The 25466-nt window shown below is 39.2% G+C and overlaps 1 protein-coding gene across 1 annotated transcript in view; it reads left to right on the top strand.

Moving 5' to 3' along the window:
- The window catches only part of LOC132894847 (potassium/sodium hyperpolarization-activated cyclic nucleotide-gated channel 1), a 235409-nt gene that overhangs the window by 202990 nt on the left and 6953 nt on the right, over positions 1–25466 (top strand). The window contains exon 7 of the mRNA XM_060934963.1: positions 6214–6378. Within this exon, the coding sequence (XP_060790946.1) occupies positions 6214–6378 (165 nt within the window). The remainder of the gene's footprint in view (positions 1–6213; positions 6379–25466) is intronic.

Below are 25466 nucleotides of genomic sequence, written 5' to 3' on the forward strand. Positions count from 1 at the left end.
TTCAAGATGGCCGCCAGACGCATCCTCGTTCCATGGTTTTGTTAAGAAAACACAGAGCAAATTGTTATATAAACATGAAATTTGGCAATAATGTTCTGTGTAGGTCATGTTATCAGTTAAAAGTGCTAGCCCTCCAGAAAATTCAATATGGTGGCCATTTTTCAAGATGGCCGCCAGACGCGTACCCATTTTGTGGCTTTGTTAAAAAGCCACAGTGCATATTGTCATATGAACCTGAAATTTGGCAATAATGTTCTGTGTAGGTCATGTTTTCAGTTGAAAGTGCTAACAGACCAAAACATCCAATATGGCAGCCATTTTTCAAGATGGCTGCCAGACGTACATCCCCGTTGTGTGGTTGTGCTCATGTGTGCCCTGAAAATGGACTGCTATTGCCGGGATGGCAATGAGCTCTCATTGCTTACAAAATATCCCAAATGGCTTGCGAACCACACAGCCTCTGGCAGTCAAGCGTCCACCCTAGCCTTCCAGAGCTGGCAGGGGTGATTTTGCAGATAGAGGTGGTGCGAAAGGCGGGTATCTGGCGCCTCAAAACCAGTTGCTCTTGGCAGAAGAAACTGAGTAATGGCACTAACTGGAAGGGGATGAGGAGGACGAGTAATGGCATTTACTGGAACAGGACTATGAGGACGCCGAGTAATGGCACATCTTCTGGCAGTTCATAGGGCGTAAGAAGAGAGTGTATGTTGCTCACTACCAGGGCACACTGGTGACAGACACTGCTGTGAAACTCAGCATGGGGTTCAATGTCAGCTAAACATTGAGTTAGTATCCCAAATGCAAGTGCTCGAAGGCTGGAATAGGGTGCACTCCACTGTGCAGTTGCCCTTGTGAGATTTTTAAGCAAGGAACAGTGACTGAACTTTGGGCCTAGCCATGCTGGTGATGGCAAAGTAATCCAAATTCAAATGGTCTACCAAACTTCACTTTGGACAGTGGTACATATCCATTCATAAATCAGAGCTGGCAAACCATTTTTATGGTAGGGGGCATTGTCTACCTAAAACTGTGTAATTGGGTGCTGGGGGAGGGGGGGGAGCAGTTCAGGGATAAATGATAGACCTCAGCAATGGATATTTTTGTCGATGTCATAGATTTGACCAAGTTATTTTTCACTGTTGAGCATTAGCACTATTTTCGTTCACTTGTTTTTCTCTGAAAGGCCTATGAGCATGCTGGAAAATCATGTGACCAATTCATTTGGGACTATTTGATGGAAGGATCAATCAGCAAGAAACAACCCTTGGAGCTTAGGAAAGATATGGGAATTTTCCCAAAAAAGCATTGGAATGTAAGGGTTTCACAAGATTATCCACTGTGAAAAATAGGCTTTTCATCATGCCAGATTGGCTAATTGTGCAATCATTCTGTTTTTCTGCATGTAATTCAGTATTATAATGGCAATAAATCAAAAATGTTTCATTGAATTCATCTTTTGTACTTTGACACCAGAGCAAGACCACTAACGGGGGATTTTTTGGCGACCGTCTTGAAAAACTGGCCGCCATATTTAATTTTGGGGGGGGCTAGCACTTTTAGCTGATAACATGACCTACACAGAACATTATTGCCAAATTTCATGTTCATATCATAATTTGCACTGTGTTTTTTTAGCAAAACCACAAAACAGGGACACGTCTGGCGGCCATCTTGAAAAATATGGCCGCCATATTGAAATTTTTTCGTGGCTAGCACTTTTTTCTGAAAAAGTGACCTATCAGCAACAATCGTGCCAAGTTTCATGCTTATATCACAAAGTGCACGATTTGGAGCAAAATCTGCCTTAACCTGCTCCACTATTAGTTCCAGTGAAGGGAAACTGTAACGTTACAGTCCACAAAGGCATCTTATACAGCTGTGTGTTTCTAACATCCAGGGCCATCTGTAAAAATCATGAGATACAATTTACCTTCTTACAGTCAGATTTATTTTCATGCTCCATAGCTTTTAGTGGAATTATTTCCATAATCAGATATGAAGCTATTTATAAGGGAATTGTTTCTGTTCTTGTTTTTAATTGTATCAAATCATTATTAAGCTGCTTGAAAATAAGATATACTTTTATCTCTATTTTTATTTTTGATTTATAAAGCCAGGGCTTTCCCCAGAAAAAAATATCAGAGCAGTGCTACTGACATGGAGCCTGGCTCGAAGGGCCCCGAATGCTACCGGGGGGTAGGAGGACATGCTCCTCCAGAAAATTTTGAAATTAGAGGCTTCAAATGGTGCATTCCGGTGGCATCTAGGGCTGATTTAGGTACAATTCAGCATTATTAAATTTGCTGTTTTTTACCTTGTCAAATATGCAAGGGGCGAGATTAAAGGGCAAACTTAGATTTGAAATGAAAACACTTTGTAGCACGCCTCTTCATTTTCCAATTCCAGGACGCCAGGAACAGAATTGAGGTCAAATCACGCAACAGTGCCATCTAGTGACCAGCGTCTAGAGCGTGATTTTACGTATGCTTGCGAATTTCAGTCAGTGAACGCAATGAAACCCTTTATTTTCACTTCTGGGTTGAGTACCAGGATAGCTGAGACCTATTTCTATAGCTATTACTCATTTTCCGAGGGAATAGGAGATATTTAGGTGCAGAAAGCACTCTGCATTGTTCCATTTATGGTATTGAGGGTTTTTTTGGTGTGCAAATGACAGCACGGCACTGACGTCGCACAGCGTGGCAGAGCACCACGTATCCGCGCTTTGGGGAAAGCCCTGAAAACTATAAAAATACAGTAGTATGGATATTCTCTTGTTAAAGAAAGAGTCAAGACACTGAAGCCGAGATTTACGACTCTGAAGAAGCTTTGCATGGGTGTGTTGTGTTGCCGGGCTGATTTACGGTACAAAGAATAGCTGCATAAATTACAGTCAATGCAAACTAACTAAGGATTGAAAAGCGTTTGTAAATGAAGCAGTTTTGCATGCGCTATTGGTTTTCGAAAGCCGTGGCGTGACTTTATGAAAGAGCGAAACTGAAACTAATCTGACGTGTCCAAAATGAAAAAGTGCAAGTCCTGGTCATGAGGAAAAGCAAATGAAAATGTTTCATGTCTTTTCCGCCTCAGTGCTGCACTGCGACCTTCTGCTTCTCTTAACAGTCTGAAGTAAGATCCTGTCCGGTTATAACAGGTGTTACAGGTGGACCACAGGCCACGCCCCTTTTCCTTATCTCTGAAACTAACTAAAATCTAAAATCTGTGTCTACAGGTAGTGTAGAGAGAAATGTACACGATTAGACAGAGTTCATAAATTTCATATTTCATAATTTACGAATATCTAAAGTTAGAATGAACTAATTATGCTGTTTGTTTGTTTTTCAAACGTATTCACATAAAGAAGTTACACTGGTCTCACCTCGACCTCGCAGTTACGCAGTTGTATGTTACGTCTAGAAACTTCAGGAAACTTTTCAACAATCGCGTCGACACGTCTGCGATATTTTTAAACGTCAGCAAACCGAAGCAATAAGAACACAAATGTCTCGTTGCTTTAAATAAAGCCACGGCGTCGCGTGACGCTGCATCGTGCAGCTGTTCAACAGCAGCAGTAGCAGCCTTTGGCATTCAGAGTCATTAACTTATGGACAGAATGATGAATAGCGCCACGGGCATGAAGGAGATGGTTTGATCTTCCGTTCTGATAAAGAAGCTTTATTTATAGATGTATGTACACGACACGTTTCATCTCTCCACAAGCACACGCTTTGTTTCGAAGCTAATCTGTCTCGCGTTCACGCCTGGGCTCTTTGTTTACAAAGAGCAGCTTCCCGTGATGATAATGATGATGATGATGATGATGAGTCACTCATGGTGTCACTGAGCAACTCAGTGACATATCATTCATTGATGTGAAGTTAATATTATACAGTAGTTGCCATGTTTGCGTCTCGAAGAACCCGGTCCTACACTTTTAATTAACACCGGGGTGTTGAGACAGATACTTCAAAGCATCCGAGGTTAGACACAGTGTGTCTCAGGTTATAAACTAATTAATAACTATATCAGTCTTTTGAAAGAGCTCCTTCGCTCCCTCAGCGAAGCGTTAATGTTTGATAACTGTGACTAAATTTTTGAGCAGATATAGGTTACAGAAATTATGAATTATTGACGTGATTTTTTTTAAATCAGCTCCGTTGCCATAGCAACAAAGTACACATTTTTATAGGGTACATCGATATCGATATCGAGGCTGATACTAGTTTCAGGTGTCTGTCTGATACCAGAGTCCGACAGCAGGTGACGCTGTGTGTTGTCAGCTGAGTGTACGCTGTTGCGCTAATCACTGTAGCGTGCAGTGAAGAGGCGAAGACGCAATCGCTAATGAGACGACAGCGATTTCATAATCAACAAGTGAAAACGGTGCTATTTAGTAAGAACAAGAGGAGGAACTGCAGCACATGTTAAACATACACTCACTGGCCACTTTATTAGGAACACCCCTACATCTACCTGCAGCGGTTTGTTGCAGTTCTCTGATCAGCCGATTCCTCGATGCATCAAATCACGCAGATACAAATCAAGAGCTTCAGTTAATTTTCATGATGTTCAAACATCAGAACGGGAAAAATCGTGATCTCACAGTGAAGTGTGACTTTCTTCCTTCCTGTCACTGTGGTATGGGTGTTGGTTTGAGCCAGATGAGTATTTTTGGTTTGAGTATTTCAGAAACTGCTGATCTCCTCCTGGGGTTTTCACACACTACAGCCTCGAGAGTTTACACAGAATGGAGCGAAAAACAAAAAACATCGAGTCACTGAGTGAGTGACAGTTCTGTGGGTGGAAAAAACAAACGCCTTGTTGATAAAAGAGGGTCAGAGTTGATAAAATGGCCAGTTTCAAGGTGGTTTGAGCTTTTTTGCCAGGAAGGATATAGTAACTCATATAATCACTCTTTACAACCGTGGTGAGCAGAAAAGCATCTCAGCAGAAAGAACACATTGGGTTCCACTCCTGCAGCCAAGAACAGGAAACAGTAGGTTTGCAGGGTCCTAAGTTCCCTGGTTCCTGTGTTCTAACCTTAAACCATAACCCTAAACCCCACAGGAGTCCGTATTAAAGTGCCATTCCACCATTGGATGTATTTTTTTGGCATAAAATACAATATATTTTATGACAACATGACTAGACAGAGAAATCTTTTAGCTTCAAAATGATATATCAAACATAATTTTTTGACAACGACAAGTATATTAATTTTGCGACCAAAGTCACCTACCCTTTTAATTTCTGCGCGGTAGTGAAACGTGATGTCATCGGCAGGTTCCCCTTCTTGTGTACCACGTCACGTGTGACGTGGCACAGATTATCAGCAATGGCGGATAGAACGCGATTGTCAGCTTCGGAAAAGAAGCGAAGGAAAATAGCAAGTGATGCCCAAAGGAGACGGTCGATGGTGAATATCGGCACAGCAATCGACAAGTGGAAATCGCGTTCTATCCGCCATTGCTGATAATCTGTGCCACGTCACACGTGACGTGGTACACAAGAAGGGGAACCTGCCGATGACATCACGTTTCACTACCGCGCGGAAATTAAAAGGGTAGGTGACTTTGGTCGCAAAATTAATATACTTGTCGTTGTCAAAAAATAATGTTTGATATATCATTTTGAAGCTAAAAGATTTCTCTGTCTAGTCATGTTGTCATAAAATATATTGTATTTTATGCCAAAGAATACATCCAATGGTGGAATGGCACTTTAAGTCGTATTAAGTGAGTACCGAGCTCGGGAACAGCTTTTTCAGGTTTTTCTGGGGAGCATAGGAATGAACCCCGCTAGGTTCGGCTAGGCTAGGTGAGAAAAAAAGTCTGCAGATGACGCTGGGTAAGTGAAAATAGCGGCTCTTCCCCAGTTAGATATTCGTGATGATCTATCGAGGGATCCAATGAAAACAGAAGAATATTTGTGTGAGCTTTTTATTACTGCCATTTAAACAGGAGAAACATAACCAGAGCTGAGTAAAAGGTTCCATGATGCCACTGAGTGATTAAGTATTGATGAGTAAAAAAAAAAAAAAAACACAAATTACTCAGTCTGGAAAAAATGGATTCAGTCCATCCCTACGTTTCTGTTTATTTAAATACATAACTGTGAGGTGTGCGGTTCCACTGAAGTGTTTCTCTGGGCTGTGTACGTTAAACTTTAAGGTGGATGATATGAACACGACCATTTCCTTCCTGTCTCCTGCAGAAATCTGCCTCCTGACGAAAGGACGTCGCACGGCTAGCGTCCGCGCCGACACGTACTGCCGCCTCTTCTCTCTCTCCGTCGACCATTTCAACGAAGTGCTGGAGGAATACCCAATGATGCGACGCGCCTTCGAGACCGTCGCCATCGACCGCCTCGACCGTATCGGTAAGACCGCACACATGCGCGCACACACACACACACACACACACACACACATGCACACGCTTTTCTCGACCTCGTCTTCGTCCGTCCAGTGTGCGTCTGTTCCCTCATCACACTCGTCTGCCATCATGCTGCATGAGTCCTGTGTTTGCCTGTGTATCCTCCTCCTGTCTGTTTCCTCTGATCTGTGTCTCCGACAGATTAAATAAGCTTTAAAACACAGTGAAAGTACTCTTAGCTGTAACTGCCTGCGTGTGAGGGAGGGAGGGAGGGAGGGAGGGAGGTGGTGCATGTGATCGTCCTCGCCAACATTTGGTCGTCCTGCTGATAGTTTGGTCGAATGTCAAACCCGAGTGGAAGTACAGTGAGCGGATGGAGGCAGGTTCCCGCCTGCATGAGCCTCCCATCCACGTTCCTATCCTGGGTATGAGCACCACCCTGAAATCTCTCACTCCGACCACAGCTTGCACTTAGAGCCGCCTGTAGCGCCCTCTGGTGTTAACGAGGTTAAGGACCGACAATAAAGTTCCTAAATAGCTTTAGTCCCAGACGAGTTCTTCAGACGTTACTGTATTTTCCAGACGACCTGAAATCCTCTCTGCTTACATAAAATATATAAATATAATAAAAAATATAATATACAACAGTTTTTTAAATTCGTACTGTATAAATTGCATTACAGCTAAAACCTCATGACTCACTGCTATGATCGTGATCATACTAGTCGTTGGATTTTTAGTGTTTTTTTTTTTTTTTTGCTAGCTAGTGATATTTTTATTTCCTATAACATTACCGTAACGTTTGGAATAGCTCGCCTACCATAAATACACTAATACATTTTACGGAAACTTATAACCTAAAGGTCAATAAAATTAGTTTTATAGTCTGGAAAATATGGTAGAAAGAAAATAAAACATTTAGACTTTAATTTTAAGCTCTTGATGGTACATTTTGTTTTATTTTAGTTTATTTTTGTTTATGTATTAATGGAAATGTACTATTTTATCGATTTAGTTCCAGATTTTCTAAATCACTTTTCATTCCGTAATTTTGAAACTTAAATATGCTAGTGTTTATTAGCGTACATTACTAATGAGTTTTAAGTCTCGAGAATTCATGAAGTTATTTAGATTTGTCGAAAACACTTGAAAAAATTAAAAGTGAGATTTTTTTTTAATTTAAAAGCAAAATGCAATTTAAAGCATGTGATACTGATCATCAAATGAAAACTAAGAATGGAACAAAATAAAGTACTTGCAGAATATACTGTACTTAGTGCGAGTACTTTATTTTAATATGACGTTAAGTATGGTTTAACTTATTAAAACTGGTTAAAAACTGAGACGACAACGAAATTTACTAAAGAATTAACTACTGGAAACACCTTTCTGGTATCTAGAGTTATGTTTTTATAAATGGAATACAAATTTATTCATTATCAATTATAATAATATGTCTGTCAATATATTGTATCTTACCTATTTTATAATAGTTATTATATATTTTATGAATTTAATAATGTAGATATAAATAATTAGCATAAGTTTATACACATCTCTAAGGGAAACCAGCGTTTAGCTGAGTGGATCTTGTGTTTAATAAAGTTATTATTATTATTATTATTATTATTATTATTATTATAACTTTATTTTGACTTTAATTCATCTTTTTTAAGACGTTTATACCAAAAGCCTCCTCCAAATCAGTTTTATTGCCAAAATCTTAAAACTTAAAACATGAAATGCTCTTTGTGTTTCATTTGCTTTTGACAGGGAATGATAAATGAGGTATGCGGTGTTATTTAGTGAACAAAGAAGAAAAAAAAACCCTGAAAATAATATTTTTGCATCTATTTTATGTTCTATTCTGACGTGTTGAGTCACCCGCGGGACTGTAATGCAGTGTCCGCTGGGAGAATCTTCAGTTATGAAGCTGGTTCAAGTTAGAAATAAATTTTGAGTCACTTTTTTTTTTGACTAATTTTTACCTTAACACTCAGCTTTAATACTGAAGCATGCATTTAAGATACAGTGCTTCATTTCAGTCGCACTAGAAACAATTCTCAATGTTTGTTACAGGTCAGAAAATTTCAACCTTGGTGATTAAAATTTTTAACCCAGTTCATAATTTCCAACAAGGTAAAATTTTGGATTAGCTAAGATTCTTAAAAGGGAAGATTCTTTCCATCATTTCTTTTGTCTCTTTTTCTTCCATCCACTTCCTCTCTGTCTACACGTAACTAGTATTTCCTCTTTTTTTGCTATACAGTAAAACAAAACAAAGACAATAGGCAAAGACAACAGTGCACAAACAAACAATGAACACAAGCTGTGCAGTGAACCAAGGGAAGAGGTGGATTTTTAAAAGTGCAAATGAAATCCTTCAGGGATTTACCGTATACAGTATCAGTGATTTGTATCAGTGTGTTTATCCCCCGCTGGCTGAAAGACCGGAAGGGGGATTATGTCGTGGCGATTTCCATCCGTCTGTCCCGGGAAGGGTGCTCGCCTTCTGACATCAACTCCAATCACAATTTTTGGACGAATTTCTCGGAGCTTGGCGAAAGGCCTTGTTATATGACGGTAATACGCAGATTGTGATTTAATTTAGTTTGTGAAAATTTTCCCAGAGTTTTGATCCTTGATTAAATAACTTGTACTTTGACAATTTCATGAGGGTGTACGTTCGTCTGAAATCAACTCCTCTCACAATTTGTGGAGGAATTTCACCAAACTTGGCGAAAGGCTTTGTTATATGACAGTTATACGCAGATTAAAATTTCATTTAATTTGGGCAGATTTTACCAGAGTTATGCCCTTGATTATTTACAAACTTGTACTTTGGCAACTTCATCAAGGTGTGCTTGCTTTCTGAAATCAACTTCCCTCACAATTTTAATCCCCCGCTGGCCAAAAGGCCCAAAGGGGGATTACTGTATGTCGTGGCAATGTCCGTCCGTCCGTCCGTCCTGGGAAGGGTGCTCACCTTCTGGAATCAACTCCTCTCACAATTTTTGGAGGAATTTCACAAAACATGACAGGATTCTTTGTTGTCTCTCAGTAATACGCGTATTGCAATTTCGTTCAATTCAGTCGGATTTTACCAGAGTTATGGCCGAGCTGCCAGCAGGGGATATTGTGCTCTCAGAGTGCTCTTGTTTGTTTTACCATTTTCTGCACTGCAGAGTAATACTGAAGACACCAAAACTTTGAAACAACATTGGGCACACACATGGAACTATGACATACAAAAAGTTAAAAAAACAAAAAAAATCATAAGAAACAAGGGGATATAAAAAATTTGAACAAGAGACAATAGAAACAAAAAAGCAACGACAAACAAAAAAGACAAAAAGCAGAAAAGATAAACCAAAAACACCTAATATTTCCTCTTCCTAATTAGCATTGAATTTTTTTTTTTTTTTGCATACTTAACCAGAATTCAAACTCAGAACCTTCTGATTCTTAACCTAACACCTTAACCACTAGACCAGTGACAATTCTGATGAAAGGAGTGATATGTACTTTGAATTTATTAACGAGTCCAGTCTTATTACATCATCAAGTAGCTTAAAATCCAAACTCTTCCCAAATCCGAACCCTAAACCCAACCCTAGATTTCGTAAGTCTCCCTCATACAAGTAGCAAATTATGAACTGGGTTAAAATTCTAACCTCAGTTTTTAAATTCCACCTGACCTACAGTTCTGACCTGGAACATAAACTTCACATTTCTAAGAGTATTTTTATCTTAAAATTATCTTTCATTTAAATCTTTCAAATGAATGCTTTTTGGAAAGACGCCGGTCAGTATGAACTTTTTCATCTTTTAATTTTATCGATAAAACCAGTAAGTATAGATAACTCGACATGTCTCGTTAAACATTCTTGCTTTTTTTTTCTTGCTAGTTTGTCATATTTTCTGGACAAAAACTCATTCACTCCGGAGTGTAAATTTAATACATGAATATGGTCTTTTTTTTTTTAAATAAAGAACTGTATCTGTTGTATCACAGTAATGTATAATTTGTATTAGTGTTTAGTGATAAAAGTGGATGGAATCTACCTTAATTCCTGGAGTAGCATGTTTACCTTAAATATCCAAATAATCAGGAATATTAGAGTTACAGTTACATTAATTACTACAAAATGACGAACTTATGGTCCAGAAAATGTGGTAAATTATCACAGTATTTGTGAGGTCTTGAATAAATATGAATTTCCAAACTGTCTTCAGTTAAAGCTGTAGATCAGCTCGATGAGTAGTGTGTACTGAGTACTGTGTCCCAGCATTTCCTCAGATGTTGATAAACTGCATGCTGCATGTAATAATTACAAATACTTTTGAATTTTGCAGCAGCTAAGACAAATGCTGATGATCAGCAGGTTCACTGTGACCAGGCGACACGAAGTATACCGTTTTTTCCTCTAAGCATATGAGAAGAATGTGAATTTATTACTAACACAGCATGCAACTATCATATACTGTATTACGTTATGACATTAATGCCTGCAAAAACACCTTCATGGGCCGTATTCAGAGTCAGGCCAACGTGGAAATGTCAGCGTTTGCGTGGAGGGAAGTTAAACGCGTTCACAGATCAGCTCAGTACGCGATTAATGCTGCCTTCGAGTCCTCCTCAGAGGCGATGATTACAGCATGGTGTATGTTTGATGCAGGAAAGCTTCTTTTGTTTTTATTTATTTTTTGGAGCATCATCTTCTTCTTCTTCTACTTCTTCTTTCGGCTCCTCCCGTTAGAGATCGCCACAGAGGATCTGTTCCACATATTTGATTTGGCATAAGCACAGCCTGACGCAGCCCTCCCCGATCTGTCTGGGCTTGGGACTGGCACTAAGTACACACTGGCTTGTGCAGCCCCAGTGGCTGGGGATTTTACCGAATCTGTATGTCTTTGAGCTGTTGGAGGAAACCGGAGGAAACCACTGAGCTCTATATAAAATCTGGAGAGCTCAGAGCCCATTCCCTCCTGTAGAGACGAGTGAAGCCATCTGGCCGCCATCTTACCACTCACATCGCGTGGCTTTGGTTTGTGTGTTAAAGCGTCGTATCTGATCTAATTTGCCCCAAGAAAAGTATCTCCTGACTTTTTTTTCCCTTTCATTACCTCCTCTTATTTTCACATTCCTTGCATATCATTATCGCGCTCCCCTTCACTGTTTTTCTTTTCTCGTGTTATTTGCCATTTTCACTTCATTCTCACAGTCAGGTCTTAACAATATTTATTGGTCACATAATTCACTGTCAAAATATTCATGCAGCTTGTGACCAGCAAATACTGTTAAGACCTGACTGTGAGAACGAAGTGAAAATGGCAAATAACATGAGAAAATAATCCTGTTTCAACATCTGTCCTAAACAGAAAGGAAGTATTGTACAGCCTTTGTGTTGGTATGATAGATAGATAGATAGATAGATAGATAGATAGATAGATAGATAGATAGATAGATAGATAGATAGATAGATAGATAGATAGATAGAACTCCGATTCCAAAAAAGTTGGGACAAAGTACAAATTGTAAATAAAAATGGAATGCAATAATTTACAAATCTCAAAAACTGATATTGTATTCACAATAGAACATAGACAACATATCAAATGTCGAAAGTGAGACATTTTGAAATTTCATGCCAAATATTGGCTCATTTGAAATTTCATGACAGCAACACATCTCAAAAAAGTTGGGACAGGGGCAATAAGAGGCTGGAAAAGTTAAAGGTACAAAAAAGGAACAGCTGGAGGACCAAACTGCAACTCATTAGGTCAATTGGCAATAGGTCATTAACATGACTGGGTATAAAAAGAGCATCTTGGAGTGGCAGCGGCTCTCAGAAGTAAAGATGGGAAGAGGATCACCAATCCCCCTAATTCTGCGCCGACAAATAGTGGAGCAATATCAGAAAGGAGTTCGACAGTGTAAAATTGCAAAGAGTTTGAACATATCATCATCTACAGTGCATAATATCATCAAAAGATTCAGAGAATCTGGAAGAATCTCTGTGTGTAAGGGTCAAGGCCGGAAAACCATACTGGGTGCCCGTGATCTTCGGGCCCTTAGACGGCACTGCATCACATACAGGCATGCTTCTGTATTGGAAATCACAAAATGGGCTCAGGAATATTTCCAGAGAACATTATCTGTGAACACAATTCACCGTGCCAGCCGCCGTTGCCAGCTAAAACTCTATAGTTCAAAGAAGAAGCCGTATCTAAACACGATCCAGAAGCGCAGACGTCTTCTCTGGGCCAAGGCTCATTTAAAATGGACTGTGGCAAAGTGGAAAACTGTTCTGTGGTCAGACGAATCAAAATTTGAAGTTCTTTATGGAAATCAGGGACGCCGTGTCATTCGGACTAAAGAGGAGAAGGACGACCCGAGTTGTTATCAGCGCTCAGTTCAGAAGCCTGCATCTCTGATGGTATGGGGTTGCATTAGTGCGTGTGGCATGGGCAGCTTACACATCTGGAAAGACCCCATCAATGCTGAAAGGTATATCCAGGTTCTAGAGCAACATATGCTCCCATCCAGACGACGTCTCTTTCAGGGAAGACCTTGCATTTTCCAACATGACAATGCCAAACCACATACTGCATCAATTACAGCATCATGGCTGCGTAGAAGAAGGGTCCGGGTACTGAACTGGCCAGCCTGCAGTCCAGATCTTTCACCCATAGAAAACATTTGGTGCATCATAAAACGGAAGATACGACAAAAAAGACCTAAGACAGTTGAGCAACTAGAATCCTACATTAGACAAGAATGGGTTAACATTCCTATCCCTAAACTTGAGCAACTTGTCTCCTCAGTCCCCAGACGTTTACAGACTGTTGTAAAGAGAAAAGGGGATGTCTCACAGTGGGAAACATGGCCTTGTCCCAACTTTTTTGAGATGTGTTGTTGTCATGAAATTTAAAATCACCTAATTTTTCTCTTTAAATGATACATTTTCTCAGTTTAAACATTTGATATGTTATCTATGTTCTATTCTGAATAAAATATGGGATTTTGAAACTTCCACATCATTGCATTCCGTTTTTATTTACAATTTGTACTTTGTCCCAACTTTTTTGGAATCGGGGTTGTAGATAGATAGATAGATAGATAGATAGATAGATAGATAGATAGATAGATAGATAGATAGATAGATAGATAGATAGATAGATAGATAGATAGATAGATAGATAGATAGATAGATAGATAGATAGATAGATAGATAGATAGATAGATAGATAGATAGATAGATAGATAGATGAAATACATGGAAGATAAAGATACACTGTATAAGAGAAAAACTGAAATAATCTCCTGAAAAATAATTATAGTAGTAAAAGAGCCGTTCAAAAAAAAATGATCAGAGGCTGAACTGGAAAAGGGAAAAAACAACAACAATAACAGTGAAGCAGAGCGCTATAAAGATATGTAAGGAATGGGGGGGTAAAGTTGAGAAGATAAGAATAATGAAAAGAAAAAAGTCAGGAGATACTTTTCTTGGGGCAAATTTGATCAGATATGACGCTTTAACACATAAACCAAATCCACGCGATGCGAGTGGTAAGATGGCGGCCAGACAGCTTCACTCTGACGAGCCTGTGAGCTCTCCAGAGTTTATATTGAGCTCAGTGGAGGAAGCCCACTCAGACACAGGTAGAACATGCAACACTCCACACAGAAAGACCCCCATCGGCTGTGAGGTTCAAACCCAGAACCTTCTTGTTGTGAGGCGAGTGAGTGCAAACCACTGCGCCGCCCATTTTTTGTGGCTTCAATGATGAGAATTTTAGTTCATCATACTGAAAGAAAACAAAGACCTGAACAGTCAACATGCATAATTACAGCTTAAATCTTACCGTTTACTTCACTTACATTTTTGACACGCCCACAACTTGGAAAATCAGGGCGTTTATGAGCCCCAACATTGTGGTGCCAATTAAGTGTGCTCGTGTCATAATTACCATATTTCCAATCAGATCGGACCCGAAGGCAGCATGAGCCAATTTTCTGAGCTCTACGTTCAAGTGATTAAAATGAGCCGTGTATTTCACGCCTCTGAATCCTTTCTTAAGAAGCAGCGTTGAGGTTTTTCAGCAGCGTCCAGACCACCGCTTTGAAACACAAGCGCTCTGCTCTAAACCCTGAAAAAATCAAGGATAGAAAACGCAGACTGAAGAGCGAAACAGCATTGCAACGGACAACTTAAAAACAAAAAGAAATAAAAACCTATTATGATGATGTATGAATTAGAAGAATATGCAGAACGCTGAAATAAAACTAACAGGAGTCTAAAGGATATTAATACATTACCTGAATTTTTGCTGCATGAATCGTCCTCGGTGTAATTACTCAATCACGTTGATCACTGCAACATTTGGTTTAATCGAACAAAAATATTATTCAGAGGCTTTTAAAATAGCACTTGATCCAGCACAGGCTATTATTCTGCACTTTATTATTTCACGCTGGACACTGAGAGCTACACGACTTAATAAAGCCACGAGATGCTTCGTTTAGATCATGAGATTGTAACGTGTGCGTGAAATATAATTTTGTCAAATTAAAAAAATTATGTGTCAGAGGTGGAATGCAACTCTGAATACGGCCACTTGAGTGAAAGAAGCTGTTGGTCCAACGTGTTATTTTTGTCTCTGAAGGTATTTTTAATCAAGTTTTTCCCAAAGCACGACAACTATTGTTTGTCTTTCTTTATTTTTCTTTTTTTCTGTATGTTTGGAAACTCAGGCATGTTCACACTGGCTTGCTTTTGCATCATCGTGACGTCCGAGTCCAAAGCAATCAATAGCAGATAAGCACTGATGTGATCAGGCCAGTCAAATCTAAAACACTAATCCCGGAGATGATGTGATGTCTCATGTTGCTGATGGAATTTCTGATTTAATTCCTGCATCAGCCAGAAATACGTTCCTTTCCCCTTTAGTCGGACACAACACGCTCGGCCCAGCGCAAACACAACCATGATGCTTTGCATCTTGCTTTGATTTGGATAAGTCTAACCAAAAACAACATTTACAAAAGGGGGGGAGGTTTGTTTCATACAAAGAAAAAAAAAAAAACCTAAAAACTGCAGACCGGGTCATGATCTGTGCTCCTTGTGCTTTTATTTATTTTTCTTTTCCTTTTATTATTATTATTATTTTTTGGACTGCACATGCTTGTTTCATCCTCCGCAAGAGAAAATTGATATAAAAGCCAAAAGTTAACCATGCACTGACCAGAATGCCATGTTTCACGATTGATCACAATGTGTGTATCTTTATCTAAAAATTATTCAACCAGGAGTTCCTCTTGAGATGAGCTCATCTCGTTTTCAAGAGTGTCCTGGCCGAAGATTAGGCAGCAGGTAACTCCTCGATACAATCCCACATCTTTAAAAAAAAAAGCTCCACAAACTAAACGCATCATGGGAAAGATTTACAATACAATACAGTCGCGTAGAACCTGAAACTGTTGCACACTCACGATGTCAGAGTGGGGTTTCTCTGTTTGGGGTAAATGCATGTTACTGAAGAAGTTGGTTCTTCAGATGGTTCTTGATGGTTCATAAACCCTGCTTGTTTAGAGGCGGAGTCTAGATCCAGTCAAGTCAAAAGCGTTCTTTTTTTCTGAATCAAAACTTCATTCAGTTAAAGATAAAAATTAAAAATTCTCTTTTTTATTCTGGAGAACATTTGGGGCATATTCAGAATTTGCAGAATGTGTTTAAAAAAAAAAAAAAAATCATGGATGGAAGCCAAGCAGGATCCGACGCAGTAGACTTATCCGATCTTGATTTTTCCATGATTTTAATTTACTGTTAACAAAACGTCTTGATCAGTGATTTAATCATCCAGAACTGATGAAACAGGAGAAATAAAACTGGAAAATGAGCGTTACTACCACTTCACATTTCAGGAAATTACATGAAAGTGAAGGCATAACAATAAGCAGGTTTCCGTTAACCTGCTAAACGCGCAAGCTGAAATTGTGAACAGTAACAAACACGTGAATTAAAAAAAAAAATTCTCAAATATCACAAAAACGTTTATACACTCTCGCATGAGGTGGTTTTTCAGACGATTCGACAATATTTCACAAAATTTAAACAGAAACACGTTTTTAGAATTTAAACCGAGTGCATTGGCTGCAACTGAACTCATCATGCCAGCACTTATCTCAGGGTTTAGAGATCCGTCGCCTTGTTTAATCAGAAAGACGACTGTGAGAGGAGAAAACCCAGCCTTAGAATCATTCAGTGGAAACGCAGACCATTCACAATTAGCTTTCTCAGCTTTTTTTTTTATTTTTTTTTTTTATTATTGCTTCTATTCTGGACAAAACTGCAACGGAAACCTGCCTGGGATTAGCAGCTGTGCAGTTGGGAAGAGCAGCCGCGAAAATTCAGCTGGATGGGGGATTTTTTTTTAGGTGTTTTTTTATTTTTCTCGAATAAACAGAGATAGATAGATAGATAGATAGATAGATAGATAGATAGATAGATAGATAGATAGATAGATTTTAAAAAATAAAAAATAATAATCATAATAGTACATTTACAGTAAAACTCTTTCACAAATTGGGTGTCTAACATCGACAGGGTGGATATTTTCACTCCTTCTCGCTGTCGATCTGCTGCCCAAGGAGTTTAAACTCAATTAAAGCGTTCAGGAGACGTCTAAATAATATAAATTTATAAATTTAAAAATTAATTAGTTCCTTATATCTACTAGTACATATAATTTAGCCACCTATACCTACAGTACTAGTGCATGGATTTTAACAGAGTCACTATTGTATGTTTGATATCGTACTTTATATTGTAAATAATTATAATTATTCTATGCATTATAATTTTGTATTGTGTTTTGTATCGGGGCGCCTGGGAGAGCAGCTACACTGAAGTGTGTCCCCTGCAGAAATAAAGATTATTATTATTATTATTATTATTATTATTAAAATGCGTCTGAGGGAAAAAAAAAAAACATTAAACAGACATTTCTTTACCATTAACGTTATTTGTGAATGGAAAGTGTTCGATCTGACACTTTATTGTCTGTACACATGGCCAGGATCATAATCAGAGAAACCTGAGATGAACAGTCGTCATTCCAAAGCTCAGAAACACCCAAAAATAAAAGATCACATTTAACAGTTATGTCACAAAATCGAGTCGTACATGAGCTGAGAACTATAATAACTGTTTTATTCTCTCCACATTCACTGGATTTTCAGAAACGGAGCATTTTTAAATTTTTTTTGCAAATTTGATAAATAAGAACTTTATACAAAACACCCAACAAAATCATTTCCGCTTAGAATGTAAACAAACCGGCAAAATGACAGGAGCAATTTGTGAAAAATGCGATAATAATAATTATTGAATTTTTTTTTTAAAGTTACGTACTTTCCATCAAATACTTTCATTCCATATTTTGTTGCTTGTTTTGTATTTTTCGGGGTTTTGTTTTCGGGTCGAGTTTTTATTTCGTCCTCAGTTGGTTCAGCAACACGCTCCGCCATTTTGTTTTTCTCTACTCACGGTATATGAGCTGATATCCTCGTAGTAGAGTAGCCAATCAGAGCACGATTGCTCATATCCAGTGAATGTGGACAGAATAACACCTGATATTCATTTTTATATCTTTATCCCAAATAACTTGGACAGAAAGCAGAAAAAACAACCGTTTTGACTTGACCTTTGTCTGATCGATCAGTAGGATCACACCAATACTGGATACAGGATGTAAATACACAGTCAGTGCATGCTTACTGCAATATTTTGACTAATAATTTCACCTAATGCTGTGAAAGCTTTAGTTAAGAAATAATTTATGCGTGCAACAATCAGCATGATGCTCTTTCTCTCTGGTTTCCATCTTCATCCTCATGCTGCGTTTTGTTTGTCACGGCAACATTTTACAACATCAACGTGAACATGCAAAAAAAAAAAAAAATCAGGGATCATTTACTCACCATCATTTTGTACAACGCATCATTGGCTTTATTATTATTATTATTATTATTATTATTATTATTTACTGCTCGGTTTGTAGAAGTATAGAGACCTGGTTAAGTGCTCGAGCTTAATGAGACGCTGGAACGAACACGGCTCACAAAGTTTAATGTAAAGCCGACAGACAAAAACTTTAGCAAGTGGGTCATGGGAATGAGCAAGAGCTCGAGGCATGAAACTAATCATCAGCAATGAGCCCTGAGAGAGAGAGAGAGAGAGAGAGAGAGAGAACAACAAACAGACGATGAAGCTTTGGAGTCGATTGATTGAGAATAAGGAACAATTTCAGGACTTTCGTTTGTTTTCAAGGATCCTACAATCTTTAAACAGACTTCATACTCACTTGCCACTTTATTAGGAACACCCCTAGACCGATCTGCTGTTCTGTTTGTTGCAGTTCTCTAATCAGCCGATCCCTCGATGCATCAAATCACGCAGATACAAATCAAGAGCTTCAGTTAATGTTCACAATGTTCAAACATCAGAACGGGAAACATTGTGATCTCACAGTGAAGTGTGACTTTCTTTCTGTCACTGTGGTATGGATGTTGGTTTGAGCCAGATGAGTATTTTTGGTTTGAGTATTTCAGAAACTGCTGATCTCCTCCTGGGGTTTTCACACACAACAGTCTCTAGAGTTTACACAGAATGGTGCGGAAAACAAAAAACATCAAGTCAGTGAGTGAGTGAGCGACAGTTCTGCGGGTGGAAAAAACAAACGCCTTGTTGATAAGGGAGGGTCAGAGGAAAATGGACAGATTCAAGGTGGTTCGAGATTTTTTTTTTTTTTGGCCAGGAAGGATATGGTAACTCATATAATCACTCTTTACAACCGTGGTGAGCAGAAAAGCATCTCAGCATGCAACAGGAGAAAGAAGAACACATTGGGTTCCACTCCTGCAGCCAAGAACAGGGATCTTAGAATCAACAAGTTCTTATTAAAGTGGCCGCTGAGTGTAATTAACAGTTATAATTATTTAAAAAATGAATAATGAAAAATTAAAACCAAAACTAATAGCAGCAAAGTAACAAACAAATAACTCGAGCATGTCATCGTTGGTATGGTGAAGTTTTCTGTAAAGACACCAGATTTACATCTCTGTTAAAGTTTTATCAGGTCACTCGATTTGTATTGAGATGATGTCGAGCCTCCGCTCAATATTTTCTCAGAGCCCCGTTTGCTCTCTGCTTTGCTTTGATTGCCATCATTTATCATGGAACATGTCCACGGCGTTGTCGTTTCATGTCGTCTGTTTGTTCAAGCAGGAAAGTACCGTACACCAGGCTCATGGTTAGCATTTTTACGAGTAAAACTATATGATATCCATAACACCTACAGTATGACGGCATATTAGGGCCGTTGTAGCTTAAAAAAATGGGAGGGGGTAATATTCTGAGGAAAAAAAAAAGGATTTCCAAGATTAAAGTCATACATTCACGAGAAGAAAAAAAACCAACAAAAAAAAAAACCCTGGATATTCTCAAAGATTATAAAGTCATAAATTTGTGAGGGAAAAAAAAACCCGTTAGAAATTCTGAGATTAAAAAGTCAGAAATTTAAAAAGAAAAAAAAACCCCACATGGTTCTCAGTTTCCTGGCTGCAGTGCATTCTGGGAAATGTAGCTGAAAATAATTTAGCACTTTATTTATTCTTTTACATTGCGTGATTGAGGAGGAAAGGCTGCGTTTCCTGTAACTCTCGGCTCAAATGTATGAAACTAACAGAGATTTGGGCAGATGAGGAAAATTCACACGCTGAAAGTAACAGGAAACTGGTTTTACGCAATAATTATACATTTATAAATAGCTAAGACAAAAACAAAAAAAAAACAGGACACAGATAAACAAAGCTCTGTGTTTTATAGGAAGTGCAACAATCACGTGCGTCCTGGCTGCAGTGCATTCTGGGAAATGTAGTTGAAAATCTCTTAGCACTTTATTTAAATAATATTGTCTGGCTTTTTTTTTTTGTAGTCTATCAGATATACAGTCCCTGACAAGAGTCTTGTCACTTATCCATTTTGTAGAAACAACAGCTTATAACCTGACTTTTAATTAATCCATTGGTTTTAGAAATGGCTCATATGAAAGCTAAAACCCTCCCAAATTATGTTTAAAATAAATTTGCTTCACTGAAGAAAGATTGATCATTTAATGAACACAGAAAGGTCAGATTTTGGCAAAACAAAAGTTTTGTCGCCTACAGAGAGTAATGTGAAAATTGAACAAATATTACTTCAAATACAAAAATATGTTGCATAACATCAGTGAATTAAGTAGTGGTGCTGTGAGATCCATATTTAACATCTTGTATGACTTCCATGAGCTTGAAGGACTGCATCCATGCGGTTCGACAATGATTCATACAATTTATTGAAGAAGTCATCAGGAATAGCAAAGAAAGCAGTCTTACACGCCTCCCAGAGTTCAAGATTCTTTGGTTTCGTCTTCCATGCTTCCTCTTTCATTCTCCCCCAGACATGCTCAATGATGTTCATGTCTGGTGACTGGGCTGGCCAGTCCTGGAGTACCTTGATCTTCTTTGCCTTGAGGAACTTTGATGTAGAGATGGAAGTATGCGATGGAGCACCATCCTGCTGCAAAATTTGACCCCTTTTATGGCTGGGAATGTAAGAGGTAGCTAATACTTCTTGATATTTTAGGCTATTGATATTGCCTCGGGCGGCATGGTGGTGTAGTGGTTAGCGCTGTCGCCTCACAGCAAGAAGGTCCTGGGTTCGAGCCCCGTGGCTGGCGAGGGCCTTTCTGTGTGGGGTTTGCATGTTCTCCCCGTGTCCGCGTGGGTTTCCTCCGGGTGCTCCGGTTTCCCCCACAGTCCAAAGACATGCAGGTTAGGTTAACTGGTGACTCTAAATTGACCGTAGGTGTGAGTGTGAATGGTTGTCTGTGTCTATGTGTCAGCCCTGTGATGACCTGGCGACTTGTCCAGGGTGTACCCCGCCTTTCACCCGTAGTCAGCTGGGATAGGCTCCAGCTTGCCTGCGACCCTGTAGAAGGATAAAGCGGCTAGAGATAATGAGATGAGATGATATTGCCTTCCACCCTGCAAATCTCTCGCACACCCCCATACTGGATGTAACCCCAGACCATGATTTTTCCGCCACCAAACTTAACTGTTTTCTGGGTGAATCTCGGATTCATGCGGGCTCTAGTAGGTCTCCTGCAATATTTGCGGCGGCTGTGATGTAATTCAACCAAAGATTCATCTGACAAATCCACCTTCTGCCACTTTTCCAGCGTCCATCCTTTTAGCAGGCTGTGGGCCTTGGCAAATGCGACACGTTTTCTTAATTGCCTTTTGTTTAGTGCTGGTTTCTGGGCACTGATTCTACCATGGAGGCCATTTCGAGACAGAATTCTACAAACTGTTCTGGTTGACACGGGGACTTGAGGTGACCAGGCCTGGTGGAGCTCTGCTGCAGTGGAAAAGGGGCTGGCCTTGGATTTTCAAGCCAACAAACGGTCCTCCCAAGCAGTTGTCTTGCAGGGTCTGCCGGACCTGGGCTTGTCAAAAACATCTCCAGTCTCTTCAGATCTTTTTCTTATTCTTTGTACTTGACGCTGAGACACATTGAAGGTGTCAGCCACCTCAGCAGTGGATCTGGTCTTCAGCCTCTTGATAATCAATGCTTTGGTCTCAGGGTGAATCTTAGGCATGCTGTCAGAGGTCAAGTTGCAGTTGATGTGAAGGTCTGGTGTGCTGGGGTTCTTTTTATACACGCCCACTAATTGATTGATCAATTATTGATCACAGCTGAGGTTGTAATCTAGGGTTGGGTGCATCATATGACAAGGCGACAAGACTTTTGTCTTTGCAAAAACTGACTCAGTGGGCTTTACCAAGCTGTGAACATGAGAATGCTTTTCAGCAGTTTTGATTGGCACCAAAACATTATTTCAAAAGCTGTTGGGATTGAAATTAGCCATTTCTTGTAAAAAAAAAAAATTGATTAGACATATATTTGAGGGGCACTTAAGGTCAACTTGTACCCAAGCGACAAGACTTTTGTCAGGGACTGTATTCCATTCAGTGAGCATGATACTGAACGAGTCGAAGACGAGCAGCTGAATGGAATATATCTGATAGACCACGAAAAAAAGCCAGACAATATTATTATTATTATTATTATTATTATTATTATCCATACACATTCCTTTCGGGTGTTCAACACGTCTTTCGCTTTCAAAATTCTCTCAAAATTTTCCGTATTTAATGAAGCAAACCTGGTGGCCATGTTTGTTTGTTTACAAATTGTCCCAGTCGCTCGCTAGCGTGGAAGTTTTATGTCTCTGATGTGTGATGTCATATTGTCTTGACAACCGTGCAATATTGTAAACCTTATTCAACGCTCATTCTCCATTGGGTAGAGTGACATAATACATGTAGGATAAGCGATATGCTAGCAATATTGCATGCTGTCAAACCAAATGAATGAAACCCGCTAGAAGGGAATAAAACACGTTTTTATTCCATGGAAAAAGTGTCCTGGATGTATAATAATATATTATATTGCGCAATCAAGGAGGAAAGACTGTTTTCTGTAGCTCTCGGCTCGGTCGCGGCATCTCTGTTGCGATGATGTTGATCTGATCTTGCAAAGTGAAGCAATCTGGAGATTTTTTTTTTTTGTAAATTTCCAACTTTAATCTCAGAAATCAGATATTAGCCCTCCCTCAAACTCCGTATTTTTTAACTTACAGTGGCTTTAATACGCCGTCGTAGACACCAGGATCCGTATTGGGGGGGGGGGGGGGGGGGGGTTTCTCACTCAGACTGACTATCTTTGTTTATAACTTTGAAATCTTAATTTAACACACCTGATTCAGAGAGCAAAACACACACACACACACACACACACACACACACACACACAAACCAGAAATCATGATTCTGCGTTTATGTCTGTGGTCTGTAATGCATGAAAACATCGAGTTCTCTCGTAAACCTGACCGAATTCTTCTTATATGCAGCAAGTGCAGGAACTGAAAAAGTCAGCAGAAGCTAAACTGGATAAAATGCTACATGCTACAGGAAATCAGATTCTCCCGGACTCATATCACACACCCGCTCATGTTCCACATCAATAACATGTTTCTGTTTAAATCCTCATTTAACTCCCTTTAGAATTTTCTATATTTCTGCATAAATATGACCTAAAACATCATCAGATTTTCACACAAGTCCTAAAAGTAGATAAAGAGAACCCAGTTAAACAAATGAGACAAAACTATTATACTTGGTCATTTATTTATTTATTGAGGAAAATGATCCAATATTACATATCTGTGAGTGGCAAAAGTATGTGAACCTTTGCTTTCAGTATCTGGTGTGACCCCCTTGTGCAGCAATAACTGCAACTAAATGTTTGCGGTAACTGTTGATCAGTCCTGCACACCGGCTTGGAGGAATTTTAGCCCGTTCCTCCATACAGAACAGCTTCAACTCTGGGATGTTGGTGGGTTTCCTCACATGAACTGCTCGCTTCAGCTCCTTCCACAACATTTCCATTGGATTAAGGTCAGGACTTTGACTTGGCCATTCCAAAACATTAACTTTATTCTTCTTTAACCATTCTTTGGTAGAACAACTTGTGTGCTTAGGGTCGTTGTCTTGCTGCATGACCCACCTTCTCTTGAGATTCAGTTCATGGACAGATGTCCTGACATTTTCCTTTAGAATTTGCTGGTATAATTCAGAATTCATTGTTCCATCAATGATGGCAAGCCGTCCTGGCCCAGATGCAGCAAAACAGGCCCAAACCATGATACTACCACCACCATGTTTCACAGAAGGGATAAGGTTCTTATGCTGGAATGCAGTGTTTTCCTTTCTCCAAACATAACGCTTCTGATTTAAGCCAAAAATTTCTATTTTGGTCTCATCCGTCCACAAAACATTTTTCCAATAGCCTTCTGGCTTGTCCACGTGATCTTTAGCAAACTGCAGACGAGCAGCAATGTTCTTTTTGGAGAGCAGTGGCTTTCTCCTTGCAACCCTGCCATGCACACCATTGTTGTTCGGTGTTCTCCTGATAGTGGACTCACGACCATTAACATTAGCCAATGTGAGAGAGGCCTTCAGTTGCTTAGAAGTTACCCTGGGGTCCTTTGTGACCTTGACGACTATTACACGCCTTGCTCTTGGAGTGATCTTTGTTGGTCTTGAATTTCCTCCATTTGTACACAATCTGTCTGACTGTGGATTGGTGGAGTCCAAACTCTTTCGAGATGGTTTTGTAACCTTTTCCAGCCTGATGAGCATCAACAACGCTTTTTCTGAGGTCCTCAGAAATCTCCTTTGTTCATGCCATGATACACTTCCACAAACATGTGTTGTGAAGATCAGACTTTGATAGATCCCTGTTCTTTAAATAAAACAGGGTGCCCACTCACACCTGATTGTCATCCCATTGATTGAAAACACTTGACTCTAATTTCACCTTCAAATTAACTGCTAATCCTAGAGGTTCACATACTTTTGCCACTCACAGATATGTAATATTGGATCATTTTCCTCAATAAATAAATAAATGACCAAGTATAATATTTTTGTCTCATTTGTTTAACTGGGTTCTCTTTATCTACTTTTAGGACTTGTGTGAAAATCTGATGATGTTTTAGGTCATATTTATGCAGAAATATAAAAAATTCTAAAGGGTTCACAAACTTTCAAGCACCACTGTATATAAATTGCATCAAATGCTTATTTCCTTTTTTATAGTCCAGATTTTCAGAACATTTTTTCAGAGCTACAGCTCAGTCTTTTGACTCAGTTCAGCAGCTCACATTTACAGAAACCCAGAAAACACGCCATGTTTGATTCACTTCCTGTAGTGGAGTCGATTCAGAGTCAATTCACTTTCTCACTGCAGTCAGATCACACTAAAACTTATTTTATTTGTTATGTCCAGTAAAATATCTTAGATATGTTGTATAATGTGTCATAAATATCCACATATTTGCTCAGAAACTAGATTTCTTATTTCCTACCAGCACTTTGGATTCCAGGTTGGAGGTAAAAAAAATAAAAAGTGTTTGATGTGG

The sequence above is a fragment of the Neoarius graeffei genome, chromosome 12 (assembly GCF_027579695.1).
Source record: "Neoarius graeffei isolate fNeoGra1 chromosome 12, fNeoGra1.pri, whole genome shotgun sequence".
Taxonomy (NCBI): Eukaryota; Metazoa; Chordata; class Actinopteri; order Siluriformes; family Ariidae; genus Neoarius; species Neoarius graeffei.